The 20,711-nt window shown below is 37.9% G+C and overlaps 3 protein-coding genes across 3 annotated transcripts in view; 1 reads left to right on the top strand and 2 right to left on the bottom strand.

The window, feature by feature from the left end:
- The first annotated feature begins 5,066 nt into the window (after positions 1 to 5,066).
- On the top strand, positions 5,067 to 6,257 carry LOC110778184 (uncharacterized). Its single transcript, XM_056834849.1, has 2 exons — positions 5,067 to 5,504; positions 5,947 to 6,257. The coding sequence occupies exons 1-2, from the start codon at positions 5,343 to 5,345 to the stop codon at positions 6,253 to 6,255; spliced, it is 471 nt and encodes a 156-aa protein (XP_056690827.1). The 5' UTR covers positions 5,067 to 5,342; the 3' UTR covers positions 6,256 to 6,257.
- Positions 6,258 to 6,577: 320 nt separating this feature from the next.
- On the bottom strand, positions 6,578 to 8,039 carry LOC130466142 (uncharacterized). Its single transcript, XM_056834848.1, has 4 exons — positions 7,904 to 8,039; positions 7,272 to 7,813; positions 7,059 to 7,151; positions 6,578 to 6,976 (listed from the first exon to the last, which is right to left on the bottom strand). The coding sequence occupies exons 1-4, from the start codon at positions 8,016 to 8,018 to the stop codon at positions 6,914 to 6,916; spliced, it is 813 nt and encodes a 270-aa protein (XP_056690826.1). The 5' UTR covers positions 8,019 to 8,039; the 3' UTR covers positions 6,578 to 6,913.
- Positions 8,040 to 18,439: 10,400 nt separating this feature from the next.
- Positions 18,440 to 20,711, bottom strand: part of LOC130465626 (uncharacterized) — a 5,117-nt gene continuing 2,845 nt past the window's right edge. The window contains exon 3 of the mRNA XM_056834460.1: positions 18,440 to 19,006. Within this exon, the coding sequence (XP_056690438.1) occupies positions 18,440 to 19,006 (567 nt within the window). The remainder of the gene's footprint in view (positions 19,007 to 20,711) is intronic.

Raw genomic sequence — 20,711 nt, 5'->3', positions numbered from 1 at the left:
ATTTCTCATGATAAATGACTTAGTGTGTTTGTGTACTTGACGAACTTGATGAATGCTTTCACTTGATGCTTTACATGTATCTTATCAAATATTTTGCTCAAGAAAAATCTAAAATTTTAACTATTCAATGTAGTAATCGGGGCATCGCCCGAGCCACACACTAGTTCTTATTTAAATACTGTTGTACAATAAATATTAGGAAAAATTGATAAAGGCAGTCCCAACCATGGACGTTCTTCTTTAAAAGGTCCCAAGTACGGATTATTACTTGCTGGTCCCAACTAAGAGGGGTGTTGACTTTGCGTGGGCCTTTTTACTGGTGACCGATTGTATAAGTCAAAGTTTTTCCCTTTTTTTTTAATTTATCTTTTTTTCCCCAAATTATTTCTCCAACTCACCCACCTTCTTTACCTGCCTTTATTACTCACCCATCCAACCCTTCACTTAATATAAGAGAGAAAAGAAAAAGAAAAGGAAAATTTTTTAAAAAAATTAAAAAGGAGAAAAGAAAATAAAAAATAATTAACAAATAATAAAACGCTCCTTTAAAAAAAAGAAAAACGCCGCTTCTCTTCATCCTCCTTAGACCGTCTTCGCTTTAATTCACCATGGGAGCAACTCCCGTGCTTTAAAGCTTCTCGTGCACATCCTCTCATCTTCTGTTGCTCTCCTAGTTCACATCCTCTCGTCTTCTGCTTCTCCTCTACTTCAACAATTCGAAGCCCACCAACGCTGCTCTCCTACTTCGTAGCTTCGCCCCTCATCATCATCAACAACAAATCAAACGAACCCAACCAATCAACGAATCAAAATTAAACGAACCCAACAAATCAACAAATCAAACGAACCCAATAAATCAACAAATCAAACAAACCCAACAAATCAAACAAATCAAACGAACCCAGCAAATCAACAAATCAAAATTACAGACATAAAATGAGTGAAAAGACGGAAGAAATTAGAGAAAGGAAAGAACAGAGCAGCAACAGCAATGGTCGAAAATGAGTGAAAAGACGAAAAGAAATAAGAAGTTAGGAAAGAAGAAGAAAAAGAAGAAGAAGAAAGGAAGAACAGAGTAGTTGGCAGCAGCAACAGGTCGAATTTGGAAGAAGAAGAAGAAGAAGTGGGGGTCTAGGTTCTAATTTAAAGGGGTGGGTGGGTATTTTGAGAGGGTGGGTTTTATTAAATGGGCGGGTATTTATTAAACGGGTCGGTTTTTTAAGTGGGCACCTGATTTTTTTAACAACCTGACACGTCATCAGTATTTACTTACCAAACCGGTCACTTTTGGGGAAGGCCCACGCAAAGTCAACACCCCTCTTAGTTGGGACCAGTCAGTAATAATCCGTACTTGGGACATTTTAAAGAAGAACGTCCATAGTTGGGACTGCCTTTATCAATTTTTCCTAAATATTATACAATATACATCGGCATATTGGAGTAAAAGTTAATTTAAAATATTTAATAGTTTTCTGATATACGTAATGTTGTCTATTTTAGTAATAAAATTTTCATTTTAATAAAAATTATTCCTTTAAAATTACTAATATATATATATATATATATATATATATATATATATATATATATATATATATAGGGTCCCCCTCTAATGAGAAGATCCTTATAATGAGAAGAATGAGAAGAGTTGTCCATCATTAAATCTGTTTAAATCCGACGACTTATATTCGCGTGTCATTAATGGCACAATGGTAAATGTGCCTTTGAAGAGAAACAAATTACTCCGTAGTTGACAGCTGGTCGGCCAAATGAACCATTAATTGTTCACGTGGATTTCTTCCTTCCTCAATTTTGTTTCTTCCATATTTAAACCCTGTCAAATAAAACTCACCCCCATTTTCTCTCTCCTCCATTTTTCTGTCTTTCTCCTCCATTTTCCTTTCTCCTCTATTTTTAACTCCTTTGCAATAAATAAATTATGCAACATGAGATCTTCCATTTCTTCTTTGTTACTAGATTTGGTTTTGGTGGGGTTCCATTGAAATCGTGATTGATTATGAAGCAAGTTATAACTGCTTTCCATTACATAGAGCTATTGTTCTATTTGGGTTGCTATGTGATTAGCAAAGGGATGACATCTTCCCAAAGCAACTAGGTTGTTTTTTCAGTCCTGTTATCCAGTTGTTCAATCAGCTTAGCAATCAGTGTAACATCTTCAGTTGACAAGCCAATTCCTAATGCCACTTCCTGATGTTCCTCCACGAATTCCTGAATTGTATGATGTTCGAGTAAGAACTCAAAGCGAACTGTATTTTGTAGTACACTACCTCCAAAATCAGTAATCTCGAGGGTCATGATATCGTATCATTGTCCTTCATCGTCCCTTTCAACTGAACTTTCTTATCCGTACCATCAATTTCCTTCACTACTTCCAATTGAGATGCAGCAGGAAGTTGTACACCAGAAGTGTTCTCAGCAAACAAATTCTGCAGATCTAGTTGTCCTATAGTTTTCAGGCAGAACATCTCCTAATACTTGTTTCCATAACGGAATACAAAGAGTTGCCTATGTAGGATTCGAACCTACATCATTGTGCAATCGCACAAAGCTCTACCAATTGAGCTAATAGGCATTACTTACATGTTAGGTACAACAACAAAAAAAAGTTATTTTTAATGACCTCTAAGCGGTAGAATTTTATAACATACAAGTCTATTAACCAGCATTGTAAAGCAGAGGCTTTCTTAGGTATAAACCATCTGGACTAAGTTAGAATTGATATCAATAGTACCTGATGCTGCCCTTCTTGTAAGTTCTCTAATCTACAGAAGGCCTCTAAAAAACTCCTCGCAGCTGCTACAACATCATCAGGGGCCATAGGTGCATTCCCTACTCTATATACTCCTCCATTGCCCGCACCATAATCCCACGACCAGCTGTGTCTTCCTCAAGTTGTCCTAGTGTGTAAGTTTTGCCCGTTCCAGTTTGTCCATATGCCATAATTGTTCCATTATAACCATCCAAAACACTCTGCAGATTATGATAAGATACATAAACATATTAAGTCCTTTGTATGGAGTATGATAATTTCAATAGCAGATTTATAAGTTATAACACACGAAAAAATGAAATGAAAAAACTTAAACCATAATATGTAAATTAGACTTGCAGACACCTCAACAGAAAAACCACCAACACCTATCAGTCTAGCAACAAATACTATGCAGCAAGATGGACTGTCTAAATATATATGAGGCTGCCAGGCCAGCCTGCCACCATCAACAAATTCAGTTTCTAACTTGCCTCTAGCACCAGGAGCTAGAAGTATTAATTCTTCAGTTGTTTCAGTAATGAACTATGGAAAAGAAAGAATACATACCTCAACAACAGGTTTTTCCACAACCTCGTATACACGTTTTTGAGATGCAAATTCGGTCAGAACCTCATCAAACCCATAAGTATCTGAGTCCCAGTTGTTCTTGCGAAGCTTTAATCTTTTGAGCTGCGGTACAAAACTCAGTAAACTGATAAAGGAAAATTAAAAAACTAAAAAACATAATGGGTAAGTAATATTAGTTCTAATTAATTTAGGAAAAGTAAGTTTTTATCAATAATAAGCAATTCATTACAGGAGTAATATCAGTACTAACATTTTAGAAGCTCTTGAAAACAAGAAGACAGAATCATTACAGGTGATTTGTTTCAGTACTAAAATTCTAGCCAACAAAAACAATAGAGTTTGAGGACTAATTAGGCAATATAAGAGATTACAAGTTTACAGTTTGCTAGTTCCTCAACTAGCTGACAATCAGACCTCATATCATACCCAAGAAGAAAATCAGGTTTGAAATTATCAATCACTCCATCAATTAAGACTAGCGATGCGAACAATAAGACGGGAATAAAAAAAGATGAGGTTCCGGTAGCAAATGCAGCAACACACCTCAAGGCATCAAAATCGAAAGTGCCAAGTGCCAACATCACCAGTAAAGAAGACAACTCAAAACTTCCCAACAATGTCAATTGGCAGCAACTCAGTTCACTGACTTCATAATGAGCTAAATGGATTGCACAACCTTCTATGTTCATTGTCAGCTGCAGCAAATGGCCTGATTGATTCATAGTTGGCTTGTTTCTATTCTATGTAACAGATTATATGTGGCTTGTCCTGTTCTATGTAAACACTTAAATTTGCTCATTTGCACAAATGAGTAATTATAAGTTTTCTCATTTGGAATAAATGAGCAAAATTTTCAGGCCCAACAAGCTTCAGAGTAGATTCTAAAAGTATAATCAATTTAACTAAACAACACTGTAATTATCAACACAAAATCACAAGAAATTAAAGAACTATCAACAACCTACTCAATTGCAAGAAATCGAAATTAAAGAAATTATTTATTTAATTATTTGGAATTAATGAGCAAGTTTTTTAGATCAAGAACAATACGAAAATTGCTAATGGATAGAACAAATCAAACAAATAAAATCAGAGGAAATAACTATCAACTACCTACTTAATTGCAGAAATTTTGGACAGAAAATACAACCCTAAAATTGAATAAAAACCTAAAAATAACTCACAAAAGGAAAAGCCGTAGACATGGTGGCGGTCGGAGATGGAAGGTTGGAGACGTTGGCGGCACGGTGGATGGTGGCGGCGCGGAGATGTGGCTGCGCGAGAGGAGACAGTGGCGGAGAGGAGAGCGAACGAAAATGGAGGAGAGAGAATACGGAGAGGAAACTCTCGAGGAGAGAGAAAAGATAGCAACGGAAATGAGGAGAGAGAAAATTAGAGTTGTTTTGTTTGTTGGAATGTTTTCGGAATTTTTTTTGGTGAAATTTACAATTATGCCATGACTAAAACGCGGTAGGAGTCGTTAGATCAGATCTTAGCGAACGTATGAGATCACTTCTCATTCTTCTCATTATAAGCTCTCTTCTCATTTGAGTGTAAATATATATATATATATATATATATATATATATATATATATATATATATATATATATATATATATATATATATATATTATATATATATAGGAAAATTTGTAAATATTAATCCCACCTTTGGCCGGTTTTCTTTAATTAATCCCACCTAAGCGATATTTTTTAATAATCCCACATTTAAGCCCTAACTACTTTAATTAGACCTTACAGGTAATAAACCTGATTTAGCCGGTGAAGCGTCCCACGTGGCATTATAACCGTTGTAACTTTAATTTTTTTTTTTCCCCTTTTTATTTCTTTATATCTTCATTCTTTCTCTTTCTTCCTCATTTTCTCTGCGACATTTTCTTCATCTTCTCCTCTGCAAAAATTCTTCTTCTCCTCCACCATTCTTGCTCCCTCACACCTCGTCGTTCAATTCAATTACTATGGTTGGTTCAAAGCAAGTACCTGTCGGATCGTCTTCATCAAATTCAAGGGGAGGAATGGTACCACCATTGTTGTGTGAATGTGGGAATTACTCTGTTGTGCGTACAGTTAAGCGAGGTCCAAATGTAGGAATGAAGTTTCATGGCTGCCCTTTATGGCCGGTAAGATCCTCTGATTTGTTGCAATTTTTTTGATTTCCACCACAAGTCACGAATTGTTTGTAAAGGTCTTACCTTTGCAATTGGTTTAATTCGTGTATTTAGGATTCACTCACCCTAATTAATGACGGTTTAATTGAGTTTTTGTGTGCTAAATTAGTAAGGTTGTTGACTTTGGTTTTGGTTTTGGTAAGGTTTAATTGAATCCTCTCCTTGTCTGGACTCTCATTTAATTCACTCGTGGTTGATTAATTTGGTTGTGTTAATGAATTTGGCAAGGTTGTTGAATTTTGGTTTGGTTGATTAATTTTGGTTTGGTTGATTAATTTGGCTGTGTTAATGACGGTTTAATTGAATTTTTGTGTGCTAAATTAGTAATTGATTTTGGCAAGGTTGGTGAATTTTGGTTTGGCTGTTTAATTTGGTTGTGTTAATCGTATTATAGGATACGAAGTGCGAATTTTTCAGGTGGATTCTTCCTGATAACAATGAACTTGACCACCTTCAACTTAAGATTTTTGAAGCTAATACGACCATAGCTGAGATGGAGTATGACAAGAAGTTGATGGAGGAAAAGATCAAAAAATTGCAGACTAAAAAGGATAATATGGAGGAAGATGTTCAAGAAATGAAGAACGAGCTTTGCCAAATGCGTATTGAATTGATGAAGAGTCCAAGGAACGAAAGGAATTGTACCATGGCTCTGTATTTCTCATGGGTGTTTTTTGCCCTTCTTGTGTTTTGGTTGAAGTAGTTAACAATAGTTTGTTAACAGTTAGTTTGTAAGTTGTTTCCATGGTGGCAATATTTGCATTACGACTTAGATGACAATGAACTATCCGAAATTACAAGCATTGTTTTAATAATGTGCAAATTGTTGACTTAAAATGAGCAACAGTTGACTAGAAATTGGCAAGGGTAGCATAAGTTTACGAGAATTGTGCAACGTGACTTTAAACGAGCATAAATTAACGAGAATTGTGCAACGTGACTTTAAACGAGCATAAGTTAACGAGAATTATGCAACGTGACTTTAAACGAGCATAATAGAACTTAAGTTACACCAAAAGAACTTAATTGAAGAAGGCGTAAATTGTTACAACAACATAACTTAACAAGTATTAGTTTTCAAAAGCACGTTCATTCACGCATTAACTTCCAAAGCATATGTGAACTACACAAAATAAGAAGGCCAAATGCTTGGCTAACTAATTGTTGTTGTATTGTGCAAAATCTACCAATTCTTGCCTAAATTCTAAACTACACAAAAAAGGCCAAACAGTTGAAAGTTAATTAGGCTAAGCTGACTGCCACTGCTACTGTTAGCTAATTGCTATTGCTACTGTAAGCTTCTGATTTCCAGCACAAAATGGTCAAGTTACTGGCAGTAGGTTCATTCATCTTCACTTGTCCTACTGAGTTGGTTGATGAGCATTGGAAACTTGGCTCGACTGTGTTCCGACAAATGTTGCAACCTATGTGACGAAAGTAAACCAAATGAGTGAAGACACTTAAGGCTTCAGCAAGTTAACAAACCACAACTTAATGAAATAATACCTGATTTTTACCCCTCCCTCTCCCTCTCCCTCTGCCTCCACTTGTTGTTGCAGTCCCATCCGAGGCAACATACATTCCCACACCAATAGGTACCTGTTTGATGAAGTAAATGAGAATGAAAAAAAAGCCAAACAGAAAACAACATCACACAAACATAGGCAGAAAGAAAAAAGGGAGAGTAAATGAGAATTAGAATGTAGAATCAAAGCTTACTTTCTCTTTACCCCTCCCTCCATTGTTTCCCCTTCCCCTTCCAGTATTTCCACCCCTAGAACCCCTACCACCTAGGATCATCCTCCCGCCTCTGCCAAGTTGGCTAGGTTGGCATGAAGTAGAGTGAAGCTGAGCATTTGTTGATCGAGTGAATCGAGAAGATACAACTGCAGAGGTGGGTGTGTTTGTTCTTGAATCAGTCGTTTGACTTATGGTAGATGGGGCAGTAACAGACGGAGCACGAGAGTGAGGGGGCTGACCATCCTTCCTTGGTCTACCCCTAGGTTTTTTTGGGGCTGGTTCTGCAACAACAGCACTCTCTCTGTTAGGACATCGTCTTTTATTATGCCCTTTGACTTGACACACACTACAAGTCATTTCTATCCCGGTCCTCGATAGGTGACCAGGCTTTTTCGGGTTCTCAAAGGGATCCTTGATCCTATTTCTCCTCGGTCTGCCTGGCCCTATTTTGATGGGAGGAGGATCCAAGTGGTATTCAATCCTTGGCCAATACCTCTCTCCATCAATGGGTGGAATTGAACCTATACACACACACAAACACATACACAAACAGAATGTTACACGCAAATCACAGAATACACACAACTTAGCTATTGAAACAACAATTTTACCTGAATATGCATTTAAGTATTCTTGCCTCCAGTAGCATTTATCAACATACTCCTCGGCCTCCTTGTTTTGGAAAAAGATACACGCAATGGCATGACAACATGGAATGCCAAGCATGTCCCACTTTCTGCATGAACATGTCCTTGAAGGAAATAATGCCCTTGGTCCAAGTATGCATTCTATGTTAAGTCTAATAAATGCGGTTCAGTATTAATTAACAAGTTAATAATTCAGTGAGATCAAGTGAGCTGAATGCCTAGCTAGAGGCCGCTTCAGTTCAAGTGGAATTAATGATATTAATCCACAGCTTACTCTTGACTGAACCCGTAGGGTCACACAAATAGTACGTAAACGGATCAAGTATTTAATGGCATTAAATACTCTATCTATGGATATTCGGAACCGACGGATCTTGGTTTCAGTGGGAGCTGAGATCGTCACAGGCAAGAAATGAATACTCCGGAAACGATGATATTACCGGAAACGGAAATATGGATCGTATCGGAAATATAAATATTATCCAAGTCGTAGATGTTGCCGGAAACGGAAACATGGTACGTATCGGAAAATATTATCGGAAATGGAAATATTACCAGAATCGGAAATATTGCCGGAAACGGAAATATTGTCAGAATCGGAAATATTACCGGAATCGGAAAATAATTCCGGAAACGGAAATATTAAATATTTGTTCGAAACGGAAATTAATTCCGGAATCGGAAATGTTAAATATTGTTCGTATCGGAAATGAATTCCGGAATCGGAAATTTAATCGGAAGCGCATCGTACGAATAAGCATCGGACGAGGCCTGCCGGACGAGGCCCAGCACGAAGCCAGGCCATCGCCCAGCAAGCCAAGCGCGCCGCACAAACAGCCTCGCCAGGCCCAGCGCAAGGCCAGGCCCAGCAGGCCGTGGCAACGCGCACAGCGCGCGCAGCGCGCGCGGGAGCTGCGTGGGCTTGCAGCTCGCGCAGGCCTCGCTGCGTGGGCTGCTGCTCGTGCGCACGCATGGGCGGCCCATCGTGGCTGCCGTGTGTGCGTGTGTAAGTGTTTGTGTTCGTGCACGTTTCCTAAAATGTGCAGAGTTCGGTTAATGATTAAATTCCTAATTCTATTTGATGAATTAATTAAATTAGAGTTCTTGTAGAATTCTAGGTTTAATTAATTTGTATCTGAATAGGATTCCAATTCCCTTTCCATACCCCTATAAATATGTGGCCTGGGTTCACAATTTACAACGAGTTTTAAAAGTATTCAAAGTGAGTTTTTGAGAGAAAAATTCAGCCACACATCTTGCTCAAAAGTGCCGAAAATTCTAGTACCTTAAGGGCGATTCTAGTTGGTCAATCTTAAGGCGGATCCGGACGTGCTGTGGACTATCTACGGAGGGACGACACTTGGAGTCCTAAAGACTTGTTCTTGTTCGGTTCGGGCGCAGCTAGGGAGGGCACGCAACAAAGAGTATGCATCTAAATTATGCTATATGATTATGTGTAAATAATATGTAATCCTGGGTTAATGGTTGTTTCCGCATGATTTATGTAATATCATATGTATCATAACCTAACAGTGGTATCACGAGCCCCTTATTATTTTCATAATCTAAAATTGCATGAACATGGTTAAATATTACAAATTTGCAAGAATTAAAAGGGGTGATTAATTTTCGTAATTGTTAATTAATTGCAAATTGCGTTTATTTAATTATACGTACGCAGTTTTTCGGCAGTTTCTTCGTTACTCATCCAAATCGAGTGATTTTTGTGTCAATTTCGCATGTAAAAGGCATTCTAAAATTTTGACAAAAATAATAATTTTCTACCGAACCCAGAATTCTCAAATTCGAAGCCTAACTATGACTTTTCGAAGGTTTTAGTTTTTCGAATGCAAAATTTCGTAAATTTAAGATGTTAAATTAAATATTTGCGATTCTTGTTGATAAATCTTGAATTTTTGATTGACCTACTGTATATGTTTAACAAGTTTGAATGCCTAGCCTTGTTAATTATGCAATCTAATTTGTAATTATGATTAATTTGTTGAAAATTAGAATAATTTAGAATTAATTTGATTTTCATAATTAATTATAATTTAATTAGAAACCTATGATTAAAAACCACCATAAAAATTGTAAATTTATGATAAATTTTAAATTTTTATGACCTAGACTTGAATCCATTGAAATCGGAAATCAATTGAATAATAAATTTTCGATTTTTCGCCCTAAAATTATGAAATTAATAATATTTATTAATTTGTCATTAATTTTATAAATTTTAAATTTTTTATGCGATTCGTTCATATAACTTGCACGCACAAAGCAATGGACGCTTCGTGTTACCCTTAAGGGGTGTTGTATAGTGCGGGCATGCGACGACGAGCAAGGGAGCTCGTCGCCCGTGCGGCACGAATGCAATGAGCAAGGCATGGTGCACGTGCACAAGGCAGCAGCCCTGCCTTATGTCGTGGGCCACGAGCAATGGACGAATGGGCATGGGCGAAGGGCGAGCCAAGGCAGTCGCGTGTGGGCAGCAAGCGAGCTGCGCCACAACGCGCACTGCCTCGCGCAAGAGCGCGCAGCCTCGCGCGCAGCGAGCGCAAGCTCGCGTGCCACGAGCGCTGCGCCCAGCGTTGCTCGCGCGCACTCGCACGCCCAGCGCGCGATGTCGCGCGCCCAGCGAGCGATGTCGCGCGCACAGCGAGCGATGGCTCGCGCGCACTGCGAGCGATGGCTTGCGTGCGACGAGCGCTGGCGCGCGCGCAGCGTGCGATGGCTTGCGATGGAAATGCAGCAGCTATGCGACGAGCGCATGGGCTGCGCGCACATGGCCAGCGATGGCTGTGTGCGAGCGGCCCATGGGCGTGCAATGCGTAGGGTGTTTGCGTTACGATTAGATCGTTTTGAATGTTTAATTTGAAATTTTCAGTTCACGTAATTTTAATTAATTTTAAAATTAATAATTTAAATTATTTTCTTGGATATTAATTTTGAATATTGTAATTATAATAAATGTTATTTATTCTAATTATTTTACTAAAATTAAAATCATGAATTAATTTAAATAACGACTGAAATTAAATTAAACTTTTTGGATTCAATTATAAATTTATATGAGCTTTAAATTTTAATTAAATTTGTATGTTTCCGGTTAGACTAGAAATACATTTTTATGTTTAAAATTGGTAAAGCATATGAATTTATTGGTTTAAGTGGGAGCGCTTTTTAGTCATAAACTCTTGATTAGGTCTACAAATCCTTAAGGTTAAAACAACTTGATTAGAATTAATAAGGACTGAATAATTGGTAGATTATTGGTGCCCTTGATTAATTGCTGCAAATGTTTACGTGATGCATAATGTGTTTTACTAACCAGCTATGTGGGCCATTCATGATAATGAATGGGTGAATGGTATATATTGTATATGTACTGTTTTGCAGGTTATGAAGTGACTAGTATGGCCCAAATAGGATAGAAAATATGGTCTGCGTACCATTAATTTGAATGTAATTGGTCTGAAGTACCAAAGTTATTTTTCAATTCAAATATGGTCTGCGTACCATCAAATAGTTGTAATTAGTTATAGCTTATCCTATTTGAAGAAAATGGTGCCTCCCACGGAGATTTTCAAGACGGACTTTGAAGTTAAAGCTTCAAGATGAAGTCGGGCCATACTAGATCACAAATATCTTATGCATGTTTTAAGTTATTTATTGCTTTTAAATATGTCTTAAAATGCATGGGATCAAAAGCTTGATTATGTTGCATGATTAAGGATTTTAGTTCACTTAAAATATAACCAACATAGTAAGAGCCTTAAGTTCCAAACTTAAAAATTGAGTTAAAAGGTGCCATGCCAAAATATACACTTGCTTGGATATCCTTTACATCAATCTAGTAATAGTTTTCGCTCAGCGAGGTGTTACTTATTGGTCCTAAAGGGGCAAGGTACACAAATAATTGTGAGTACATGTTAGTTTTGGTGAAACTCAACGATATAAGTAAGGAGTCCTTTTATGTCGTGGCAAAATCGATAGGTTTACCTAATAAGTTCTTAGACGTACCTATCAACCAAGAATAGTTTCTAGACTATTAGCAAAAGGCTTTTGCTTACCTAAGATGTTCTAGGATTAAGTCGACAAACTGTGCTTAGTTCTTCAATGATTTTAGGATCTTGGAATCATTTTATTCACACCTGCCGGAACACATAACTTGAATAAAATGCTTAATAAACATTGAATTATGCATGTATGCTAGAATTTAAGTTTATTAAGAGAAACTGTGAATGGTTATTTATTTGTTTATTCTTTTCAATTGTAGTTTTAATATGGCAAACAACAATCAAAACATCATCATGGGTTCTGAGCTTATGGTCAAGCTAAACCTGACAAATTTTCTTGAATGGGAAGCTAAGCTAGTTGAAATAGTCAAACTCAATGGACTTGAGTATGTACTGTCACATCCCATGCCAAGCTACTATGCCAGAGACATGACCCCTGAGAGATTTTACGCCTGGGATGCGGATCTCAAAAAGGTTATGAGTCTCATGCTGAACAATATCCCTGATGATTGGGCTAAAAGGTTTGTAGCCTATGAACCTTTTACGCTCATCAAAAATCTGAGGGATATCTGTCGTGGAAGTACGGAGGACAGGGACCTGAACGTCCATGAGTTGATTGAATCAATGTCTGGTCTAAAGGTTAGTTCTCCCAACAGGTGTTATAGGATGGAGGTCCAAGAAACACATGTTCAGCTCCTTCGCACTAAACAGAGGGTAGGCGTCCCACTGAGGTTCCATGTGGATCTTATGTGTTCATATTTTGATCGCCTAAGTCTACTAGGAACACCAATAAGCGAAAGGATGGCAGTCTCTGTCTTGCTCAATTCACTACACAGTGGGTTTGGTCGCTTCAAGCAACTATACCTAAGTGAACCAAGAGAAGAAACAGTTGCAGAATTTATTCACCTTGTCAGAAAGGCTGAAGTAGTACTGGACTGTGAAGCCAAAGATTTACTCAAGGCTAGAAAGAGACCATTCAAGAAAGGTGGAAAGTCCAAGGGCAATGCTAAATCAAAGCAGGACAAGTCCACATCAAGCTGTCTTTATTGTGATGGAATAGGCCATTACAAAAAAGAATGTCCAAAGCTAAAGGAAGATCAGAAGAACGGAACAGTCGTTCCATCTTCAGGTATTTTCGTTATAGACTGTATACTTGCTAATTCAACTTCTTGGGTATTAGATACAGGTTGTGGCTCACACTTATGTTCCAATCCACAGGGACTAAGAAGAAGTAGAAAGTTAAGCAAGGGTGAAGTCGACCTACGAGTGGGAAATGGAGCACGGATTGCTGCATTAGCTGTAGGAACTTACTATTTGTCGTTGCCCTCCGGGCTAGTTTTGGAACTGGAAGAATGTTTCCATGTTCCAAGTCTTACTAAAAACATCATTTCAGTTTCTTGCTTAGATGCTAAGGGATTTTCCTTTTTAATAAAAGACAATAGTTGTTCGTTTTATTTTAAAGAGATGTTTTATGGATCTGCTAGATTAGTCAATGGACTTTATTTATTAGATCACGACAAACAAGTATATAACATAAATACCAAAAAGGCCAAAAAGAATGATTCAGATCTCACCTATCTGTGGCATTGTCGATTAGGCCATATAAACTTGAAACGCTTAGAAAGACTTCAAATGGAAGGAATTCTAGAACCATTTGACTTAGAGGATTATGGTAAATGCGAATCATGTTTACTTGGCAAAATGACAAAGCAACCTTTCTCTAAAGTTGGAGAAAGAGCAAATGAACTACTGGGTTTAATCCATACAGATGTATGTGGACCAATGAGTACAAATGCTAGAGGTGGTTTCAGCTACTTTATCACTTTCACTGATGACTTCAGTAGGTATGGTTATGTCTACCTAATGAAGCATAAGTCTGAATCCTTTGACAAATTCAAGGAATTTCAGAGTGAAGTAGAGAATCAATTAGGCAAGAAGATTAAAGCACTGCGGTCTGATAGAGGCGGTGAATATCTGAGCTATGAATTTGATGACCATCTGAAAGAATGTGGAATTCTATCAGAATTGACTCCTCCTGGAACACCACAATGGAACGGTGTGTCGGAACGGAGGAACAGAACCTTGCTAGACATGGTCAGGTCAATGATGGGTCAGGCCGAACTTCCATTAGAATTTTGGGGACATGCACTAAATACAGCTGCACTCACTATAAATAGAGCTCCGTCTAAAGCTGTCGAAAAGACTCCATACGAATTATGGTTTGGAAAGCCTCCAAATGTGTCTTTTCTTAAGATTTGGGGATGTGAAGTATACGTCAAACGATTAATTTCAGACAAACTTCATCCAAAATCTGACAAATGTATCCTTGTGGGCTATCCAAAGGAAACAAAGGGGTATTACTTCTACAATACATCTGAGAACAAAGTGTTTGTTGCTCGAGATGGTGTCTTTTTGGAGAAGGATCACATTTCCAAAATGACAAGTGGGAGAAAAGTAGACCTCGAAGAAATTCGAGTCGAACAACAAACTCTAGAGAATGCTCAAGATGACATTCAGGATGAAACTCAGAGATCTTTAGAAGAATCTGGTGAGAATCATGGTCAATCTAGAAATGTTACCCCGCGTAGATCGCAAAGATATAGATCTCAACCAGAAAGGTACTTAGGTATTTTGACGAACGAGAGCTATGACGTTCTATTACTTGAAAGTGATGAACCTGCGACTTACAAACAAGCTATGACGAGCCCTAGCTCCAAGCAGTGGCAAGAAGCCATGCAATCTGAATTAGACTCCATGTCTGAAAACCAAGTATGGGATTTGGTCGATTTGCCAGATGGCTACCAAGCCATTGGAAGCAAATGGGTTTTCAAACTGAAAAAGGACAAGGATGGGAAACTTGAAGTTTTCAAAGCTAGATTGGTTGCAAAAGGTTACAGTCAAGTCCACGGTGTGGATTACGATGAAACCTTTTCACCAGTTGCAATGCTAAAGTCTATTTGAATAATGTTAGCAATCGCTGCATATTACGATTACGAAATATGGCAGATGGATGTCAAAACTGCTTTCTTAAACGGCGTTTTAACAGAAACTGTGTTTATGACACAACCTGAAGGTTTTGAGGATCCAAAGAATGCTAAAAAGGTATGCAAGCTAAAGAAGTCAATCTACGGATTGAAGCAGGCATCCAGGAGCTGGAATATACGTTTTGATGAAGCAGTCAGTGACTTTGGTTTCATCAAGAACGCAGACGAATCTTGTGTATACAAGAAGGTCAGTGGGAGCAAAATTGCTTTCCTAGTATTATATGTCGACGACATATTGCTTATCGGAAATGACATTCCTATGTTGAACTCTGTCAAGATTTGGCTTGGGAAATGTTTTTCGATGAAGGATCTAGGAGAAGCACAGTACATATTGGGCATTAAGATTTACAGAGATAGATCTAAAAAGATGATTGGACTTAGTCAAAGCACTTATATCAATAAGGTGCTTGATAGGTTCAAGATGGCGGACTCCAAGCGAGGCTACCTACCCATGTCTCATGGAATGACTCTAAGCAAAACTCAGTGCCCAAAAATACTTGATGAGCGTAGACGAATGAATGGGATTCCATATGCATCATTGATTGGTTCAATAATGTATGCTATGATATGTACACGCCCGGATGTTGCGTACGCACTCAGTGCTACCAGCAGATACCAGTCAGACCCAGGAGAGGCGCATTGGACTGCTGCCAAGAATATTCTGAAGTACCTGAAAAGGCACAAAGATGACTTCCTGGTCTATGGTGGAGATGATGAATTAATTGTTAAAGGCTATACGGACGCAAGTTTCCAAACCGACAAAGATGATTTTAGATCACAGTCTGGGTTTGTCTTCTGCCTCAACGGAGGAGCAGTAAGCTGGAAAAGTGCTAAGCAAAGCACCATTGCGGATTCTACAACTGAAGCGGAGTACATTGCTGCACATGAAGCAGCAAAGGAAGCTATATGGCTAAGGAAGTTCATAGGTGAACTCGGTGTAGTCCCCTCCATTAAAGGACCAATAGCCCTGTATTGTGATAATAACGGAGCTATTGCACAGGCAAAAGAGCCTAGACACCACCAGAGAGTCAAGCATGTACTTCGTAGATTTCACCTTCTACGAGAGTTCGTTGAAAGAAAAGAAGTCGAGATAAGCAAAATTGGAACTGATGACAATATATCAGATCCATTAACTAAACCTCTGCCGCAGGCGAAGCACAACTCGCACACTGCAGCTATGGGAATCAAGCATATTGGAGAATGGCTTTGATGTCTCTGTTAAATGTTTTAAAGTTTTAGAGTTTAAATCTTTGTAAAACATTATTGGTTAATCATTCACAATAAATGAAAAGAATTCATTTTTCCATTTAATTTGTGGTTTATTAAATGATGAGTCCCTTCAATTTGACGATATATTCAAGATAGACTGTCAGGACCAGTCCTGTGACTAAGAAATGTCTATCAAGTGAACTTGAATGTCAAAGGTTGAAAATGGTCCCTAATCGAAGTTTTCTATAAAATTGGACGCATAGAAAACGTTAGACGATTAGAATGCAAGATGACTAGTAGTTCTGTTTCTTGAACTATGTGGACATGGCAATGTCATAATCATTTGCATAGATACTTACTTTGGGAAGACTAGTATCGGACAAGACCTATGAAACTTTACTGTAAGAGATGAAAGTCTGTCATAAGTAAATTTCATTAAATTATTAGACACTAAATCCTCAATACCTGAGTGATTTGAGATTACTTGTTTGAGAACTGGTTGCTTTGACGTTGACCAACCGTCGCACCGTAAAAGGAGGCTATAAAGGCAACGCTCAGGTAATCACCTATCAAACGAAGTCTAATCTCAAGATCGCAAGATTGGGATTGTCCTCCCATAAATCGGGATGAGATGCTTAAAAGTTGTACAAGGCCACTCGGAGAGCTAGAAACTGTGAAATGCATGGCCGTGCTCGGATGAATCATAGGCTATGATTATCTGTTTATTTGATCAGTTGAACTCTGAAACCGAGGAACACCTCTGGACATAATAAGGATGACAACTCTTACCTTATGTTCAAGAGCAAGCATCGAGCGACAAAGGAATTAGGAAAATGCACACTTGTCCCTAAGGACAAGTGGGAGACTGAAGGAAATAATGCCCTTGGTCCAAGTATGCATTCTATGTTAAGTCTAATAAATGCGGTTCAGTATTAATTAACAAGTTAATAATTCAGTGAGATCAAGTGAGCTGAATGCCTAGCTAGAGGCCGCTTCAGTTCAAGTGGAATTAATGATATTAATCCACAACTTACTCTTGACTGAACCCGTAGGGTCACACAAATAGTACGTAAACAGATCAAGTATTTAATGGCATTAAATACTCTATCTATGGATATTCGGAACCGACGGATCTTGGTTTCAGTGGGAGCTGAGATCGTCACAGGCAAGAAATGAATACTCCGGAAACGATGATATTACCGGAAACGGAAATATGGATCGTATCGGAAATATAAATATTATCCAAGTCGTAGATGTTGCCGGAAACGGAAACATGGTACGTATCGGAAAATATTATCGGAAATGGAAATATTACCAGAATCGGAAATATTGCCGGAAACGGAAATATTGTCAGAATCGGAAATATTACCGGAATCGAAAAATAATTCCGGAAACGGAAATATTAAATATTTGTTCGAAACGGAAATTAATTCCGGAATCGGAAATGTTAAATATTGTTCGTATCGGAAATGAATTCCGGAATCGGAAATTTAATCGGAAGCGCATCGTACGAATAAGCATCGGACGAGGCCCAGCACGAAGCCAGGCCATCGCCCAGCAAGCCAAGCGCGCCGCACAAACAGCCTCGCCAGGCCCAGCGCAAGGCCAGGCCCAGCAGGCCGTGGCAGCGCGCACAGCGCGCGTAGCGCGCGCGGGAGCTGCTGCTCGTGCGCACGCATGGGCGGCCCATCGTGGCTGCCGTGTGTGCGTGTGTAAGTGTTTGTGTTCGTGCACGTTTCCTAAAACGTGCAGAGTTCGGTTAATGATTAAATTCCTAATTCTATTTGATGAATTAATTAAATTAGAGTTCTTGTAGAATTCTAGGTTTAATTAATTTGTATCTGAATAGGATTCCAATTCCCTTTCCATACCCCTATAAATATGTGGCCTGGGTTCACAATTTACAACGAGTTTTAAAAGTATTCAAAGTGAGTTTTTGAGAGAAAAATTCAGCCACACATCTTGCTCAAAAGTGCCGAAAATTCTAGTACCTTAAGGGCGATTCTAGTTGGTCAATCTTAAGGCGGATCCGGACGTGCTGTGGACTATCTACGGAGGGAGGACACTTGGAGTCCTAAAGACTTGTTCTTGTTCGGTTCGGGCGCAGCTAGGGAGGGCACGCAACAAAGAGTATGCATCTAAATTATGCTATATGATTATGTGTAAATAATATGTAATCCTGGGTTAATGGTTGTTTCCGCATGATTTATGTAATATCATATGTATCATAACCTAACAGTCCTTGCTTCCAAATCCACCACCAATTGATCCAGATAATAATTGACATTGAACAATGTATCCGTTGACGGTATTACGTCACAGTTGCTAGCCTTCGCCTTCTCTTTTTCCAGCTTCTGTTGTATTCTTGGACAAAGGATTGATGTCGACTTCTCCATTTGCTGTCTTTTCACCACCAATCTTTGCATCAAGTTGTTTCTGATGTCTTCTAACATGAAGATCAGATGTTTGGTTCTTGCCTGAATGATGTATCCATTGAATGTTTCAGCTATGTTGGATGTTATGGCATCAGTCTTCATTGTTGTATCTAGAAAAGCTCTACAGAAAACCTCTGGTTTGTAGCCCTTAAACGCAGTGGCAGCATCGACATTCAACTGTGTGAGTTCCTCCAAGGCATCATTGTAGTCAGCAAGGTTGTAAGCCTTGGCAATTTTCCAGAATAAAAGCTTCATCTCATCACCTTTCCAAGTCTTGTGCCAATGAGCAAAGATGTGCCTCGCACAGTGTCTATGCTCTGCCTTTGGGAGAACTGCTGCAACGGCATTTAATATAGCCTTGGACATATGAAACAATAATAAATTAGGTAAGGGGAAAGGTTTAGAACTGAACAGATTCAAAACTTAATAAAGATTATAACATAATCAATGAAAACATATTCAGAACATAGTAGAAACATGTAAAATGGAGTCAAAACATAACACAAACACCCAAGTATATGTAGAACAGAATTAAGGATTAAAACAGATTAAAAACAGATTCAAACTGAAATCAGAACAGATTCAAACTGAAATCAGAACATAAGCAGTGAAAACAGTTTCAGAATTGTTTGTAAGGATAGGTCAACATTGGTAAATTAGGGAAATTTTGGTCAACTTTGATCAATTTGGTCAAAGTCAGGCAAATTTTGGTAAATGTGGTCAACTTTGGTCAAATTAAGCAAATTATGTCAAAATTAGGCAAATTTGGTCAACTTTAGGCAAATTTGGTCAACTTTGGTCCAAATTAGGCAAATAATGTCAAAATTAGGCAAATTATGGCAAATTATGTCAAATTAGGCAAATTATGATCAAATTATGTCAACTTAGGTCTAATTAGGTAAAATTAGGCAAATTCTGATCAACTTAGGTAAAGATGTCAACTTTGGTCCAAATTAGGCAAATTATGTCAACTTAGGTCTAATTATGTCAAAGTTAGGCAAATTAGGCAAATTATGTCAAAATTAGGCAAATTAGGCAAATTTTGGGCAAATTAGGCAAATTATGATTAACTTAGGTCAACTTAGGTAAAGATTAGCACGATCGTTTGAACTTAGGTAAAAATAAGTCAATTTTGGTCAAATTTAGTCAAAGTTAGGCAAATTATGTAAAAAATTAGGCAAATTTTGTCAAAATTAGGCAAATTAGGCAAATTATGTCAAATTAGGCAAATTAGGTCTAATTAGGTCAAATTAGGAAAATTATGATCAACTTAGGTCAAGTTTGGTAAAGATTAGCACGATCGTTTGAACTTAGGTAGAAATAGGTCGATTTTGGTCAAATTTGGTAAAAGTTAGGCAAATTAGGCAAATTTTGTCAAAATTAGGCAAATTATGTCAAATTAGGCAAATTAGGTCTAATTAGGTCAAATTAGGAAAATTATGATCAACTTAGGTCAAGTTTGGTAAAGATTAGCACGATCGTTTGAACTTAGGTAAAAATAGGTCGATTTTGGTCAAATTTGGTAAAAGTTAGGCAAATTAGGCAAATTTTCTCAAAATTAGGCAAATTAGTGAAATTATGATCAACTTAGGTCTAATTAGGTAAAATTAGGCAAATTATGATCAACTTAGGTCAACTAAAATATCGCTTAGGACGATCGTTTGAACTTAGGTAAAAATAAGTCAATTTTGGTCAAATTTAGTCAAAGTTAGGCAAATTTAGTCAAATTTAGGCAAATTAGGCAAATTATGATCAACTTAGGTCAACTTAGGTCTAATTAGGCAAATTTGGTCAAAGTTAGGCAAATTAGGCAAGTTTTGATCAAGTTAGGCAAATTGGGCAATTCTTAATCAACTTAGGTCAACTTAGGTAAATATGACCACGATCGTTTCAACTCATCGTAATGATGTGTTGACTGATTTACATGACATAATATAGCAGCAAAGCAGCAAAAACTCACATAGATTGCATATTGTTTGTTTGTTCAATGACAGGTGAAATAGATAGCCATTTGCTTAGTGTTTGTTTGTTCAATCATAGGTGAAACAAGATGCAAGATACT

Source organism: Spinacia oleracea, chromosome 1 (assembly GCF_020520425.1).
Source record: "Spinacia oleracea cultivar Varoflay chromosome 1, BTI_SOV_V1, whole genome shotgun sequence".
Lineage (NCBI taxonomy): Eukaryota > Viridiplantae > Streptophyta > Magnoliopsida > Caryophyllales > Amaranthaceae > Spinacia > Spinacia oleracea.
This window is presented reverse-complemented; position numbering and strand designations above follow the sequence as displayed.